This window comes from Vicia villosa, linkage group LG1, assembly GCF_029867415.1.
Source record: "Vicia villosa cultivar HV-30 ecotype Madison, WI linkage group LG1, Vvil1.0, whole genome shotgun sequence".
NCBI classification, from domain to species: domain Eukaryota; kingdom Viridiplantae; phylum Streptophyta; class Magnoliopsida; order Fabales; family Fabaceae; genus Vicia; species Vicia villosa.
The window spans coordinates 8,601,974-8,620,064 of NC_081180.1; the positions used below are offsets into that span (position 1 = coordinate 8,601,974).

The 18,091-nt window shown below is 33.9% G+C and overlaps 1 protein-coding gene and 1 long non-coding RNA gene across 2 annotated transcripts; one reads left to right on the forward strand and one right to left on the reverse strand.

Annotated features, from left to right (window-relative positions):
• The first annotated feature begins 5,688 nt into the window (after window positions 1-5,688).
• Window positions 5,689-8,481, forward strand: LOC131644677 (uncharacterized). The gene has a single exon (XM_058915264.1). It carries the CDS (start codon window positions 5,689-5,691, stop codon window positions 8,479-8,481), a length of 2,793 nt encoding a protein of 930 aa, XP_058771247.1.
• Window positions 8,482-15,013: 6,532 nt separating this feature from the next.
• On the reverse strand, window positions 15,014-16,356 carry LOC131600549 (uncharacterized). Its single transcript, XR_009283185.1, has 3 exons — window positions 15,887-16,356; window positions 15,719-15,796; window positions 15,014-15,507 (listed from the first exon to the last, which is right to left on the reverse strand). It is a non-coding gene; the product is annotated as an uncharacterized LOC131600549 (long non-coding RNA).
• Window positions 16,357-18,091: the final 1,735 nt, after the last annotated feature.

Genomic DNA, 18,091 nt, shown 5'->3' on the forward strand with positions numbered 1-18,091 from the left:
GTGAGTGGAAGAGATTTAATCGGGAATTTCATCAATAGTCGGAAAAATCGGAACAGTTGACTTTTGGGTCAAAATCGGGAAAATTATTCAAATATTGACTTTTGGTGGAAAATTAATCAAGAAAAGTCGAAGAACGGATAAAATCGGGAGTTCGGCAAAAAGTTGGGAAAAATAGAAAAAAGACATTCCAACACTTAGAAAAATTTTTGATGTCTTAAATCTTGTTGAGCAGTCCACTTCAGCATCAGATTACACGTGGCAAACAACATTTTCCGGAAAAGTTTCCAACATCAAAGTTGTTCCTCTCATGGAGGAGAACAACTTTGTAGTTGGACACTTTTTCATTTGAAGCTTGTAGGAAGAGTTAAAGTGGTGTGAAGTTGCTGGAAACTCATTTGAATCAAGTCACATTCCAGGTCACCAGTCAGGTCATGACCTGGCATTTTCACAAACACATGGCGTGCCAAATCTCCAACCATTTTTAGAGCTCTACAGAAGTGATATGAATTAAAACTTGGTATCATTCTCTTCATTGCCATGTCCTCTATCCATTGAAACAAGAATGGGTACAATTGGACAAATATTGAGTGAGATACAAGCCTTCAAAGTGGTGCCCCAACCCTGACCAAACTGTGCAGGCAGCCGTGACACAGAATTCTGGGCATGCAACGCATTTCAGCAAACACATGGTGGGCCAAATGCCAAGGCCTATTTCTTCCTCCACAAGTCTCTATCTTAAACAAGCCCAGTTCTAAGCTATTCCTTGCCATGTCCTCTATCCAATGAGACCAGTATCACTGATTTTGGACATGTATTGATCGAGATAGAGAGGCTCAAAGTACCACCCTCGCAGAGTCACGTTCTGGCCATACGCATGTGACAGCAAGCTGTTGGGCGTGTGCAGTGGTATTTGCATGAATTCAAGGCTATTTTTCTCATACTTCCGAGCCTTATTCTGAGATATTTTCAACACCAATCTTGTCCTATCCCATGCCCTCTTTGATATGACCCCATTCTTGCATCATTTAACAACCCATGGTTTGAGATATAAGCGTTCAAAGTAAGCACCACAGCATGAAAAAAAAGGTAAAACAACACACAATTGCACTACACACACATTAAAGTCCCACATTGGAGAAATGGAAAAAGTGGTGCTGCAAGTCCCACATTGGAAAAATGAGAAAGAGGTATTGCAAACTAGCCCAAGTCCCACATCCAAGAATTGTGAATCACAAATCAATGGTTGGCCATATAAATAGAAACCCATACATCAACCATTTCTCACCTCCACTCTTCACTATATCACTATACTTCTCTCTCTCCCTCTCTCTCTCTCTCTCTCTCTCTCTCTCTCTCTCTCTCTCTCTTCTCTCTCTCTCCTCTCTCTCTCTCTCTCTCTCTCCTCTCTCTCTCTCTCTCCCTCTCTCTCTCTCTCACCTCTCTCCCTCTCTCTCACACACATCTCCAAGCTCCATCCTTCACCCCCACCATTTTGGATTCAAGAAGCACCATTGGTTTCATCTCATCCGCATATTGAAGGAACTTTGAGGCTCTCTCTACAGCTTAGTCCAAGACTCTTCCACAAGTAAGGTTCATAAACCTCTTTGCATATCATGTAGCAAATTCATGCCCATTATGTCTAACATTAGGAGCCTTGAATTATCATCTCTGTTTGGTGTGTAATGTTGACTCTCTGGATGTTTGAAATGTGTACTTGAACTATGCATAGAGTAGGAATTAATTGGATGCCATTAGTGATTGTTTTGATGAAGTTTCCATTAGCTAAAGCTTAAGAATCCCTTCATTCTGCATGATAGAGCGAGTATTATTAAAAACTGACTGCATTTTTGGAATCAGCACGAAAAATCGAGTGGGAAAGAGGTTCTGTTTTCAAATTCTGGGCAAAAAAAAAAATCTCTCCGGCGTGATGAAGCCGCCGGAGATGGTGGTGGTGCAGCCGGCGGCGCCAGCGTCTTCCCCATGAAGGTGCATGCAGAGTGCATACGTGGCGGCTTGCTGCTCGTTCCCTTTCCTCAGTTCTGGGCTGCAGCGTTTTAGTGTTATGGGGGGGGACGCGTGTCTAGGTGTGATTGGCCTGGGAGAAATTTTGTCTTGTAGTCACTTAATACATCATATGCCCAATTGATTCCAGGTTGTGTTATTTTTGTCACGCTGCTACATAAGTCATAAGATGGATAAAATGGAATGATAAATACAATACGTTGGGCCTCCACGCTAACGGGCTACGCCCCTTTCTGGAATTACACCCCCGTTCTTGCTAACGCACACCACCTGCTTTTGGACTGGGCCTGAGTGCCCACGCTTTTTCCACCCATTTGCCGGCCCAGTGTGGTTTTTAACTGTTTCTTTAGTTCATTTTAAAATTACTTGTGCACCCCCTTGCTGTTAACAAAAAAAAACAAATAATAAAAATGGTTTTTCCTTTTATGCTTTTAAATCTTTTGCAATTAAAAATTCTTTTTCTTAAATAAATTGACAAAAAACATTTCTCTTCCAATTAGAGTTTTTAGAATTTTTTTTTAATTAATTTTAATTGTTGTTTCCTTGAATTTTGATTGGTTGGTAAACCATAGTAAATAAATAGTTGTTTCTTTGATAATTCAAAAAAATAGCTTCTCACATGAATAAAATACATTTGCTTGTAAATATTTTCACAAATAGTTTAGATTTAATTTTCTTTCTTTCCGTGTGAATATTTTCCATATATGTGAATTGTCTAAAATGCCCTTGGTCTTTAATATCACTTTAATCCATTTATTTGTTTTTCCCTATTTTTCTCTTAGAATATTCTTACAACATAGAATTAGAAATAGGCTAGTCTCCCTCTTTTTGCATTCTTTTTTCTTTTACAACCTTAAAACATTAATAAATACTTGAATAAAATCCCCTAAAAAAAACACCAACCAAAAACACTTCAAAAAATCTAATAAATGTTCAGACTTAAAACAAAAGTGAGGAAGTGGTGCGAGACCTTGTGGTAGGTTCTCGTCATCATGGAATCACCCTAAAAGACACAAACCAACCATTTCTTTTTCTTTTGCCTGCTTGGCACCTAAGGGCATCGTTATCTCCGCTCTACTGCATCCTAGGTCGATCCCTTATGCAAGAGCGTGAGCGTTAACTCCGCCCAACTAAAAAACACAAAAACAAACAGAAAATCGTGAGCCGAGCTACGGTAACTCTGATTCCTGAAAAGGATACGTAGGCAGCGGGGTAGGGCCCGTGCGAGTATAATTCTTTATTTTCCCTACATTCTGCATTCATTTCGCATTTAGACATAGACATATTAGACACCTTTTAGATAGAAACAAACATAGGTGGATACCATCGAGTACGATGGGCGTGAGGGGTGCTAGTACCTTCCCCTCGCGTAACCGACTCCCGTACCTTGATTCTCTGGTCGCAAGACCCTGTTCCTTCCTTTGTTAGGTTCTCTGATATTCCTTTCCCTTATGGGATAAATATATTGGTGGCGACTCTGTTCATTTTTCGCGAGCGTGCGACACAGTGCTCGTTGTACTTTGTGTCTTCACCGTCGCCGTATCTTTTCATCATCCTCTTTTGGCCATCTCATTGACAATCTTCAGGAAAGGTAAGCTATTATATTGTATAAATGATTAACCCATTTCATTCTGTTGATCTCGGTTTGTCTAATTTTCGTGATACAATGATTGTGTGTGGTGGTATTTTATGTTATTGCGGAGTGCACTTTAGATGTTTGATAATATGTCTGCATCATTGATATGGCCTTATTAAGCCAAACTTGTATGGTTAATATACTATAGAGTTCTTTATTTATGAATGGCATCTAGATGATTGTAGAGTGAGAAAGCAAAGATGATCTCAATTCATTTTCGCTCTTTTATTTTATTCTCTTTTAGTGTGTTTGATTTTGATTATTATCTTATCACTTTCACTGTTTTTCATTGGTCTGAAATCACACTTACATATGACTACAATAGTAGGAGTAGGAATTGTTTTTTATTATTATGCTATAAGAGTTAGTTCTTTAAGCTAAAAAGGTAGTTCTGTTCTGCCCCCATGTGATGAAGTAATAACTTACCGAGTCATTTGCTTGTGGCATACTAAAACTCAAAGTGACTACATATTAGATAGTATTAACACCAATTCTTCTTAGCATGACTACATATTTGTTTAGTTCATTCCTAAAAAAGCTAACTTGGTACTAACTTCATACAATTATTATCTTGTAAGTTATCAATGGTCCTAGATCAATCATGCTACAAATGTACTACTAGGTGCTGTTAGAGGTCTTCCCAAGTGCTTCTTATAAAACTAGTGGTGTTAATATTAAGACTCCTAAAAATGATCAGTACCAGAGTGAGAAACTAAAGTTGGTGCATATTTGCTAATTGAAACAAATTCAGTCCTTACCTATTTAATAAACAAATCACAAATTATGTCAATGGATTAAAAATATAAAAAATGACATAATCTATTGAGAGTTTATGAATCTCCAACTTCGTCTTCGTGTTGTTCGACTGTTTAGCAAGGGGGAGCTGTCAAGGCCAAATTCCGGTAGCTTTTGTTTTTTGCACAGAATTGATGTTGTTCTTTTGCTGGTTACTATCAGCCAATATTCAGTTTTGAGTGTTGTGGTGCATCCTGTTTTTTGTCGTGCTTCTATTGTCTAAGTGTGTCGATTTGCAACTGTTTGTTTAGTCATATTTTAATGAATCGTCTTCGTGTCGTTCGACTGTTTAGCAAGGAGGAGCGGTCAAGATCAGATTCCGGTAGTTTTTTTTGCGCAGAATTGATTTTGTTCTTTTCAGTCCCTCCAACCTGAAATCTACTGGAAACTGCACTGTAGTGTCCCATTTCAGTCCCTCCAAATTTCCCTACAAAGATAATCCTATAATAGTGTATGTAATAAGTAGAATAAAAAGGTAAGCACAAAATAACTTAATAGCTGAATCTACACAACTCTGTTCGTTGCTACCATTTCACACACTTAGCTATTTTCAGTTTTAAAAAAAAAGAAGCTATAAATAGCTCGTGTTAGAATAGAAAACCTCACTCTAATAAATAAAACATAATTTATATACAATGCAAGATCTTAAACAAAAGATCATGGAGTTTGGATAAACATAAATGCTTCTGCAGAAAACATAAATAAAGTGTTTTGGGTTTTAAATCTATAAGATTAAACCATGTTAATTATTTAAGAAATTATCACCATGGTCTATGGTGGGGGTAGTGGTTTATGAGAGAAGTTAACATGCATTTTTAGGAGTTCGAATCTTTAAAAAAAAACACCGTAGATACATGTGAATCTAAGTTTACGTGCATTGTTAGAACTTTACCTGCATAAGGGTGTATGTCACTGTAATCTAAATTTCATTATTTTCTATCACTTACATTATATGTAGACTTTAATTTCCTACTTCATATTTACATATATTTCAATGAGTGGCTAAATTGAAAGCTAGTCATTAGCTCCATATTTATATGTAGACTTTAATTGCCTACTCATAAAATAAATAAATTATTTGGTTCATTTTTGTCATATAATAAGTGACTTAAATGATGATGATTATTATTATCATTATTATTATTATTATTATTATTATTATTATTATTATTATTATTATTATATCTCGTTAACTTTATTTCTACCGATCAAATTTTATTTTTTCAGAATTAGTTATGGATCGTAGTTGGATTAAAGCTAATCGTTTGAGTGAAGAGTATGAGAGAGGAGTGGAAGAATTAATACAATATGCTTGTAAAAATCTTCCTAATAATAATGGAAAGTTTTATTGTCCTTGTGTTAATTGTTTGAATAGAGAACCATTGCTTTTAATTGATGAAATACGAAATCATCTTATTTGTGATGGCATTTGCCAGAGTTATAACAATTGGATATGGCACGGTGAATCTTCAAACATGCCAAGTGTGTCGGAAAGAGGAGTTGATGTAGATATGGACAATCATTTGGAAGACATGATTCATGATATCGGACAAGAGTCTTTTCAACGTGCTCATGTGTACAATAATTTGTTTCGCGACAATAAAGAGATGTTGTATCCAGGGTGTACTAACTTCACGAGGTTATCTGCAGTGCTAAGATTGTTCAACTTGAAGGCGAGAAATAATTGGACAGATAAAAGTTTTACTGAATTGCTTGAGCTGTTATGTGAAATGCTCCCTGAAGGTAACACGTTGCCGAGTCGAAACTACGATGCAAAGAAGATATTGTGTCCGATGGGTATGGAGTACAAGAAAATACACGCATGCCCTAATGATTGCATATTATACCGAAATGAGTTTGAAGAGTTGAATAAGTGTCCCACGTGTGGGGTATCACGCTACAAAGTGAAGGATGGTGATTCCGAATGTGATGAAAGCACAAAGCGTCCTCCTGCAAAGGTGTTATGGTATCTTCCTATAATTCCAAGGTTCAAAAGATTATTCACCAACGCAGATGATGCAAAGAATCTTAGATGGCATGTTGATAAGAGGGAGTGTGATGGACAACTTCGTCATCCCGCTGATTCTTTGCAATGGAAGAAAATTGATGCTTTGTATCCAGATTTTGGAAACGAGCCAAGAAACCTTAGGCTTGGACTTGCTACAGATGGAATGAATCCATATGGAAACTTAAGTAGTAACCGTACTTCTTGGCCTGTTCTCCTGGTTATCTACAATTTATCTCCTTCCATTTGCATGAAGCGAAAATACGTTTTGTTATCTATGATGATTTCGGGCCCAAAACAGCTAGGTAATGACATAGATGTTTATCTAAAACCCTTGATTGACGACTTGAAAATTCTATGGCAAGGAATTGACGTGTTTGATGGCTATTCCCAAGAGAATTTCAAAATGCGTGCAATGTTATTTTGCACTATCAATGATTTTCCTGCATATGGAAACTTGTCTGGATATAGTGTTAAAGGACATAAAGCATGCCCTATATGTGAAGAAAACACATGCTTCGAACAATTAAAATATGGAAAAAAGACAGTTTACCTTGGGCATCGAAAGTTTCTTAAACCTAATCACCCATATCGTAGGTTAAGAAAAGCGTTTAATGGAGACAAGGAGGATGAAATTGCTCCACAAGCCTTAACCGGAGAACAAGTTTATTTACGAGTGAAGGATGTTAATGTCAAATTTGGAAAGAACAAAAAAAAAACCACCCAAAAAACTATATGGAAAAAAAGGTCAGTGTTCTTTGATCTTCCTTATTGGTGTACTTTAGATGTTAGACATTGTATTGATGTTATGCATGTGGAGAAAAATGTGTGTGATAGTGTAATCGGAACACTTCTTAACATTCAGGGTAAAACGAAAGATAGTATCAATGCTCGTCTAGATATGGTTAACATGGGTATTCGACAAAAGTTAGCTCCACAGACAGCGGGTAAGCGAACATATTTGCCTCCAGCTTGTCATACTTTATCCAAAATTGAGAAAATAAGCTTTTGTGAGTGTCTGCATAGCATAAAAGTCCCTCATGGTTACTCTTCAAATGTCAAGAGTCTTGTATCAATGAAAGATTTGAAATTAGTTGGTCTAAAGTCTCATGATTGTCACGTATTGATGCAGCAACTATTACCGGTGGCTATTCGTGGCATATTGCCTAAAGAGGTTAGAACTGTCTTGACTAAGTTGTGCTTATTCTTCAATAATATTTGTAGTAAAGTAATTGATCCTAAAAAATTAGATGAGTTGGAAAATGACGCTGTTATTATCTTGTGTCAATTGGAGATGTACTTTCCTCCCTCATTTTTTGATATCATGGTTCACTTAATTATCCATCTGGTGAGGGAGATTAGATTGTGTGGTCCTGTTTATTTGAGATGGATGTATCCAGTAGAACGGTACATGAAAATTTTAAAAGGGTATGTGAAGAATCAACATCGTCCTGAAGCATCTATTGTTGAAAGATACATTGCAGAAGAATCTGTTGAGTTTTGTTCTAACTACATGTCAGAAACAGAAACTATAGGAATTCCTAAGTCTCGTCATGAAGGAAGATTTGCAGGTAAGGGTATACGAGGCTTAAAACTTAAAAGCATGAGGCGGGAGGAAATATTTCAAGCACAGTTGTATATATTGAATAATACTGATGAAGTCCAACCTTACATTTCTCTTCATAAAAACATTGTCAAGGAAAAGTTTCCTCGAATGAACGAAAAATGGGTGTTGAATGAGCATAACAAGACTTTCTTAAAGTGGTTTAGAGAAACCACATTTGCTGATAATACATGTTCTGTAACATTGAAATGGCTAGCAAAAGTGCCTAAATTTGATGTTATAACTTGGACTGGCTACGATATCAATAATTTTACTTTCTATACCAAGACTCAAGACGACAATAGTACTATGCAAAATAGTGGGGTTATGGTTGTGGCAGAGTCCATGCACTTTTCTAGTTCAAAAGATAAGAATCCAGTTATGGCATCTAAGTCTTACTTTACTGAAGATTGTCAATGAGATGGCAAAAAGAGGATGATGAAAAGATACGGCGACGGTGAAGACACAAAGTACAACGAGCACTGCAGTAAGAAAGAACCCAGAACGGTGATTATTGCTGCACGGCAAAGAAAATTTGAGGAGAAAGAAGATGAAAAGTCACTGCATGATGAAGGACGGAAATGGTGAAATCGTGGTTGCAAATAGAATGAGAGAAAGGAATGACGAAAAATTGAAACTTTGAAAAAGAAAAAGAGTGGGAAGAAAGTTTAGGGCAAATGGTTGATAGTGGAAGATGAAAGACTCGTTCAAAGCAAATGGTTGATAGTGGAAGACGAAAAACTCGTTGGAGTAATAGGGCAAATAACACTAAGTAGTTTTAGGAAAATATATTTTTTGTTTGTTTAGTTTGTACGAAGCTTGTTTAGCTACTGTAAACGTGGCTTAAAAAATTCCAGAATTTTCGTTAAAATAATTTTTTATAAAAAAAAAGTGGATTAATGAAGTTTTTGTTAAACTGGGTTAAGATCGGTTAGTAAATACACCGATTTAAGATTTGTTTGGTTAAATCGGTTCCTTAATAAACTGATTTAAGAAAATTAATTTAAACTTATTTCATTACTTATAAGTCGGTTAATAAGAAATTGATTTAAGAACAGTAAAATTAATTACAAAATTGCCACCGTGTTATTTGTTAAGTCCGGTGGCATGTGAACCGACTTAAAAAACCTATTTAAAAAGTGTTTTTTGTACTAGTGAAGGTTCTCCAATTCACTCCCCGTTTTTAGAAGTTTAAACACCACTAACCGCTAACGCATGCTACCTATTCATTTTCACATCTTTTCACTTCCCAGTTTTTTTATGCTGAATAATACGTTTTTTTTTCTTTTGGATTATTTCTCTCTACTCTTTTTATTCTTTTTGTTGATGATAAAAGAGGGAGAAATATGGAAGTATTTAAAAAATAAATTTATGATATGTGCTAAAGTTTATTTACATTTTAAACCCATCTTAATCAAACTATGAACGTGTGCTTAACGATTTTTTAAATAAAAAGCTTAATATCAAAAATAGGACTAAGGGGGAGCTTACAAACCTCAATCTATATTATATTAGACTCAGAGAGAGCTTACAAACCTCAAGCTCTGAAGGTGAAAAAGTTACTTTGCTTATTATTTTTAAAATAAAAGGGTTAATAACTTGGATTGGACTTAGGGGGAGTTTACAAAACTCAACCTATGTTTTTGACTCAGAGAGAGCTTACAAGCCTCAAGCTCTAATGTTGTCGAGTTACTAAAATTGATTTAAATAATTTCTATAGATACTAGGTGGAGCTTATAAACCTCAACCTATGGACTGTTAAACTTAGGAGGAGCTTACAAACCTAAGACTCCGATGTTGTCAAATTATTAAAAATGACCAACCAATTGTTCCTAAATAACTTATGTTTGTCATCATAAAAAAGGGGAGGTTGTTAAAACAAAATTTGTTCATGCTCATACTCCTTGAATTTTCATGATAACAAAAGTACTTAAAGGACAAAAGGGTATACTAATGTTTGATTAAGTGTGCAGGTTCATTAAAGTTAGCTATTAACTTGGTTCTGACCTAGTTAATTATCTTGTATAGAAAAAGCATGAAATTTAGATTCCAAAGGATCAGAATCTGGATTTCAAATAAGACCTCAGCGCCAAAACAGACTCATCATCTGGTATTCAAATTGAACTTCAAGTGCCTTACTGAAAACACAAGTACAAACTGTCACTAACTGTACTCTAAAGAAATGTCATCTTATCAAATTGCTGGATGAAAAATGCTTATTAGTAAGAAAACATGAAAACAAGAAAGGCAAGAATAAATCTCAACCATTCATTAACACCACCACCCCATGATCCCTATTAAAAAAATATTAAATTTAAAATTAATTTAAAATTCACCTCTAAAATAGTGACATGTATACAATCTTACATTTCTTATTCAAATTATTTCTTACTAAATAGCAATACTCTTGCTGAAATTATGGAGAAAGTCAATTAGAGGTTTTAGCACAAGGCTCAAGATTGAATGATATGATTTCTTTAGTCTACCAATCCATTCCTATGGACATCCTTACTTGAGAAAGACACAAAGCATAAAGAGTTTACTCAGGAAATGAAGATCCTTACCGTACCAACTCCAACATCTCTCCCTTAGAAACTACTTCTTCAGTAAAGACACTTGTGCAAGTAACTTCCAATGCCTCTTTTGTTCTCTCTCTATATATATAAGGAACTAAAGATTAAAAAAGGAAGTAAGAAGATAATACAATAAGAAGACACAACAAGAACAAAAATTGTTATGCGCATTACTTTCTGCATATAGTTGTTGTATCTGCATATAGTTGTTGTATCTGCACACATTTTTTAGAAGATTCTTATAATTGTATATCTTAAAAATCTCAAGAACTACGGTCTTTGCGTGTTTTACTACTTGTAACCCAACTATTAAGGAACTTGGGAAAGGTGAAAGCAATGACAAATCAATGATAAAAAATTATAAGAAAGAGGCTTCTTCACTCAAAATCTTAAGATATTAAGTATATGATTCAAATCTTTTATATATCTCTTACCTAAGAAACATTTTATCTAGTCATATATTTGAAGTTAACAACAATAATATGTATCAAAGTCTCTTCTATCTTTATCACTAATTTGTTGTTGTTTCAAAGACGCTACTTTGGATTCTTCAATAAGTAGAATGCAAGTCTAGTTCGATCACTTAATCAAGGTGAATTGAATTCATGTATTCTAAAGTCATGCTGGATCTAAAAGCATATACATTACTATACCGCGACGTAGAGAGATTGAAATAGTAAAATGAAATGGATGGATGTGAAGTTTGTGGTGATTGGTACAACAAGAAGAGCAGAAAATCCGGATAGCACATGCATGTATTGAAAAGACTAGTCCATTGATCTCCTTATGATTGTATGTTGTAGCCTTAAGTAGCCTTATCATGAAAGATAACTTATTATTGTAGGAAAAGCCCTAGTCTTGACACCTAAACAAGGGCCCCTCCAAAGCTATGCACGTGCATGCTATTAAATGCAGCACAGTGGTATATGTGTCCCCCTTCCCCCACCTTAAATCACAATGCCATTGCCATCTGTCACAACTTCCTTAAAAGTATATATTACTCAAATATTGTTGCATGCTGATCCAATTATATATGGATAACTAGCAACTAACCCGTGCGTGTGCACGGGTTCTGGTATGTGACGCGCATTTGTTTCAGATATACATTTTTTAATAAAAAAATGTTTGATACCCGTTAAAAAATAATAATTGAATGTATAGAAATATGTCTGGTACCCGTGAAAAAATAATAATTGAATGTATAGAAAAGTGTCTGGTACCCGTGAAAAATTAATAATGGAATGTATAGAAAAATGTCTGGTACCCGTAAAAAAAATTAATTAAATGTATAGAAAAATGTCTGGTACCCGTAAAAACATTTAGATCGATAAAAAATTTTAATATAAAATATGTGAATAATAGAAGATAAAAAATTGTGTAATTGATAACTGTAATGTCTATCGTATTTGACGTGCATTTGTTTTTATCTTAAATTAAAAATAATTTTAAAATAAAAATATTAGTAACATAAATAATTAAAATACAACACATGTTTATCGTATTTGAATTCATACATTATTTTAAATATATTTTTTTATTTTTTTAATTGTACAAAAAATACAATAACACATGAGTTCCTATGAATGCTGGTCGGAATACTCGTGCGTTCCAACGGGTAAGGGTGTGTTGCGATAGATATTCATAAAATATAATAAAATGGATAGAAACACGTGCGTTTGCACGGGTTCTGGTACAGGAGGCGCATTTGTTTCAAATAACTTCATGTCCCGTTAATAATCAATATTTTGATCAATAACTTCATGTACCTGTGTATAATAGAATAAATATTAAAAATTTAAGAATTAAAAGATAAAATCTGAGTTTGATTTGTATAAATTTTATTTTTTTAATATTTTTATGTGTATTGCATCCTATTCTAAATAACTAAATGCTTAATTTCTTTTAATAATATTCTATAATATTTATTTATTTATTTAAATTACAAATATTTTATATTTAAAAATAATTTATTATATTTTAAATATATAACTAAATAATTACATATACATTCAATTTAGTTGTAAATTATTTTAAAAATGTTATAACAAAGTGACGTGATGATGAGAAATAATTTAGTAATCATAAAATTATTTTTACATTAAAGACAAATACTCTTAAAAGACCATGAGAGTTTACTACAATTAAATCTAGCTCACTTATAAAATAGCAGTACAAAATGTTATTTGTAAGTTTTCAAGACCTACAGCATAAGTTTTCCAACATCCTCATCAGCTTTCATAATCTTAAACTAAACTTATAGAAGTTCTGAAACTCAACTTAAATTGCTTTATCAAACCATCTTTCTCAACAATTTGTACTAATGCTTAATGTCTAATTACCAAAAGCAGTATATTAAAACAGAATAGCACAAAAAGTACAAAGTTACATCAGTGTTATATACACCAGGCCAAAAGCAAAAACAAACCAAATAAATAACAGTTACACCAAAGTTGCCTTTTCATAACACAATACAACCACATCCTTAAAAAATAAAAACATAACTACACCCAATGACAACTGCTATACTTGAAACACATACTTAGAAATAACACCTAGATGCATCAAATGACATTCCTCATACCACCAGCTGCTCCAAACAACGAAGTTTACGCGTTGAGATCATCAATACAACAACCAGAAACAACATCGCACAACAGAAAATCGGCGATACACTGCAGCACCACAAAATAAAATAAAAAACAGGACAAAAGTGATTGATTGCTTGAGTCTGCACAGAGGCTAGAGCGGACCACAGCGGACAACCAAAAAATGCATAAAAAAACACCTACAGAAACATATATAGCTTTTCATATTATCGATGATGCAACTACTGCCACCGCCCTCCCAAGAACAGAAACCATCTAGTATCTTCATTCCTGCAACAACATACATACATATATCTTATAAAGGGAGTAGTGGAATGTTGGTGTTGCAAGTGGTGCAAATGATCATAATTAGTGTAAGCAAATTATCAATTGGTCCCTGCAAATGGACCAAGCTATAAGATGGAATTTTAAATACAAATGATGATTTGTGAATTGCTATAAAAACAATTAGCTAGAATTGTCAGTACCCATAAAAGACCTTGTAAATAGGAAAGCTGGTCCATTAACCCCTCGAAGAATTAGCAGCCTTGAGTCCACATAAGTTCCACACACAACCTTTGACAGATCATAGGTATTGTCTTTCTTCAGATATAACTGTCTCCCAGCTCTTAGTGTAAATGAAGAGTTCACCTACAGTTAGCAGAGTTTTCAACAACCTTAAATTAAACACGAAACTCACAGAAGAACATGAAAGTGAGAAGAAACTGAGTCAGAGAATTTGAACGGAGAATTTCAGGCAATCGAGATTTGTGATTCAAATCTTCCTTATGATACAACACAAGGAAGGACATGATAAGAAGGACCGTCGCACCCGCACCCATTATCACGCCCCTTTGAGTTCTCTCTCCCTGCATGTTCCATAAACCAAATAATTACCAGAGCAAAAGAGATAAAGAGAATGTCAAACCTGTACACATTTTCCATAGATCAGCAGTACGCATTTTTCACGGATTTGTATGTACAGGCGAGGGATATCATAATTCAAAAGAGCACATACCATAATAGTTTCCATCGACCTCGAGCACGTCGAACTGCATCACTTAAAAGGAAGTTTAATTAGCATTACGACGACACTGTAGTGAACCAACATACATGTGGCACTATAATTTGTTATGTTGGACTCATTTTCGATTTAAAAAAATCTGTTTTGAAAATATATAGTGCCACTATCAAAATATATAGTGCCACTATTAAGGAAAATTAAAACAATTTACTCTAATATAATATTTAACAAAAAGATTGAGTCCCACAATTACCTTGAAACCACACATGATGCCATGTCTGTGTTGACTTTCCACCAATACTAAACTATGAAATGATCATTCTCCATCCAAAATATATATAAAAGAATAAGCTAGTTTTGACACGAATGAAAAAGTTTCGGTGTAGAAATAAAGAACCTTATCGACGTGTTTTCCAGCGATATTCTGAGACACCGTATGAATAAAAAATCAACATCCACAAATTTAAAATAGAAAAACTAAGAAAATAATTGGATTGGAACTTTCATCGAACACTTTTCAAACAACTCATTTCATTAGTGACTGAACATGGCTCTTCAGAAGTTACATGAGAAGAAGACTGAAATAGAGGTGGGTACCTCCTTTTCTTGTTTGGCACACCTGCTACTAAATAATCAAATTGATTATGAAGTTTCTTTGCACAACACTAATATGTAATAGATGAATAATAACACAACCAAATGTATCCAAATAATAGCCATGGAAACTAAATTATGCATATAAATGTGTTATACGGAAAATACCTTCAGAATCAAATATTGTATGCCCTCCTTGCTAAACCTCAATGGCATACTTCTAATGACTTAAATTGCTTTCTTTGTTGCCCTTAGATCAAAATAAGAAATCATTACATTCACGATGCTTTCAAGCCACATAAATAGTTTTGAGATTTCTTTATTTCTGCAAGTTTTTGGGAAACATGAACAAACCTTTATGATAGCAAGTTTTAAAATGACTAAAACTCTAAAACATTAAACAGAATTGAAATTTTCTCATAACCCATTATTGAAAATTATAACTTATACTGTTGTAATTTTAGTTGATAAAACACTTCAACCATTTCGAATCCATCCACAGCCACTCTCGTCGCCGGAAACGTTTAGCCGCCACCATAGATATATCATCGCAAAACTGCACACGTCGTAAAAAAAACATATCCATCAGAAACATATGATAGTAGTAATAACTCACCATATTTAACATATGGTCACCATTCAAACCTACACCACCATCTCCTTCATCAACCTGTAACCACACCAACAACAAATCAACAAACAGCAATCACCTTCAACACAAAAAATACAATAATATAACAAACCAACAAAGACAATACCTTCAATATCATTTGAGAGGAAATAATAATAATTTCAGATCTATAATAATAATAATTTTAGATAAATAATAATTAGTTCAGATCTTGCACTTTCTACATAAATTGAAAATGTCATAGATAAACCTTTCTGATTTCGGCCACCACCACACTCGTCGACGGAAACCCGTTTCTACCACCACCACCACACTAATCGCCGGTAACCTGTTGTTGCCACCATAGAACTGAATGTTAAAAGCAACTGGTGAAAACATTATTCATATTTTTGTTACAAAGATGAAAAGAACAACATACCTCCATTTGGCCAATAGTAGCATCAAAACCCTAACCACAAAATCATGATATCAACCACAATCACAAAAACCCTAACCACAAAATCATCATATAAACCACAAAATCATCATATAAACCACAAAAACACTAACCACAATATCTAAACAGTATCTTTAAACAAAAATCCAAAAAAACATGATAACCGTGTCGGTTTCGTTTTGGGAAATGAAGAAGATGATGAAGAAAAGGGGAAATGAAGAGGAAGAAAGCAGAAAATATATTAGAGGGAGACGGAGGGAGGAAGGTGGAAGACGAACATGTGTTAGAGGGAGGAGGAGGGAGGAAGGTGGAAGAAGAAGAAATCAGAGAAAGAGAGATTTTTCAGATTTTAGGTAGCAAAATGATTTGACATGTTGAGTATAGTAGTAAGCATAGTTGTGTTTTCAATGACAATAGCTTTTGTTTTTTTCCAAGAAGCTCACACGGATACGTTTTGAAGAGAGTAACATTATTAAGCAGCAAAGAAATGAAAAGAAGCTATCCACGTGGAGGCATAAAAAAGCAAAGGGGCATTCTGGTCCTTTCCAGAACATCTAACTTTCTTATATTGTAGATAAGCCATAACTTTTTTGACAATATTTTTGTTTAATAGTACAAATAATTACTATGAACAATTTAGATGTGTATACATATAGTTGCAAATTTCAATGATTGAAGTATTGTATAAATACATGATAATGGTGTTATATGATATTATGTGCATGCACTATTTTGAACAATAATAGTGCATTCAGTCTTTATCTAGGCTAAGCTGGTGTCTTGGCTAGTTTCTGATGCTTCAATGTTAGAAAGAGACTTGTGAGAATTGCTCTAAGTAAAATTGGTTTCACCTGATGTCAGTGACGTGGATCTTATGAATGAATTATATTCAAATAATTGCTTCAATTATATATTCAATCTAGAGAATTTTTAGTTACATTGACAAAATGAAGAGTTGCAGAGCCGGCCTGGGCTAGCTAAGGTCTGGTAGCGCACCTCGTGCAAATACATAAATGCTCTAAATTATTGAAAATGTATTTTTGAAAGCACTCTTAGCCAGCTATTTGATGGGTAAGACACTTTAAAAGAGCAAGAGATTACTTTGAAATGCATTTACGGAAGAGATCCGTAGTTGTATTTTCAAAATCACTCCAACTACAGACCATAGTTTAGCCTAAAAAACCTCAGATGTCATGTCAGGAGGGTTACGGGCCGACTTAAAATCTGTCATACGCAGTAGTCTTTTCATTTATATGTCTTGTATTATTTTTTAATTTGGATAATATTATGTTTATCGACTTTGAATTGTATTTGGATAATATCTTGATTAGCGACTTTATCAACTTTATATATATATATATATATATATTAGTGTCTGCATAAATTCCAAAAATATATTCCGGGTTCCTCTTGTACATGTATTTCTAGGATTAACTGAAATTTAAAAAAATAAATAAAATATACGTATAAGAAATATACTTCTAAGAACACATAGGCAAAATTGAATTTTCATAAGGTCATTTTTAATCACATATGGCGAAATAAAAAATTCACTATTTCTTTTAATACTTACATAATATTATAATTATCGTTTATTTTTTATTTTTTATAGTATTATAAAAAATGTTATACATATGTTAGGTCTAAATTTTTTAAATGTCACTTCAATTTCTTTTAATTTCAATTTTAATACAATTTACATTATTCATTCATCAAGTCATTATGACAACTTTCTTAGTCAGAATATAGACGCCAATTTGCATCCATTGATAGAAAAAAATTTTCATTCATAAATAGAAATTTTAATACTCAATTGAAATATTGAATACAATTTTTACCTCGATTGAGAGGGCGATGTAACATAGAGTGTCATGAAAAAATTTCTACTTTTTCCTTCTGACCACAACCAACTGAAGTGAAAAGTGGTTTTAGTCAATTTATTCGATTCTCAACAATAACATTTTTAAAATTACACATTGGACTTTTTTTTCGGTGGGAGTTCTAACCGAGGTGAAACGTAGCTTCCACCTTTTACTCTTGCTTGGTACTTTCAACCGAAAGCATAGGTTTCGGTGGATAACTTTTCCATTTGGTTGAGACTTTTAACCAAGTAGAAAACTAATGTATCTTCGGTCATTTTTATTGTGCTCTTTAGATGTTGGGTTGAATAAAATTTATTTCATAACC

Bases quoted from the DNA above. Each gene is read 5' to 3' on its own strand.
- LOC131644677 (XM_058915264.1), top strand. From the start codon at position 5,689: ATGGATCGTAGTTGGATTAAAGCTAATCGTTTGAGTGAAGAGTATGAG.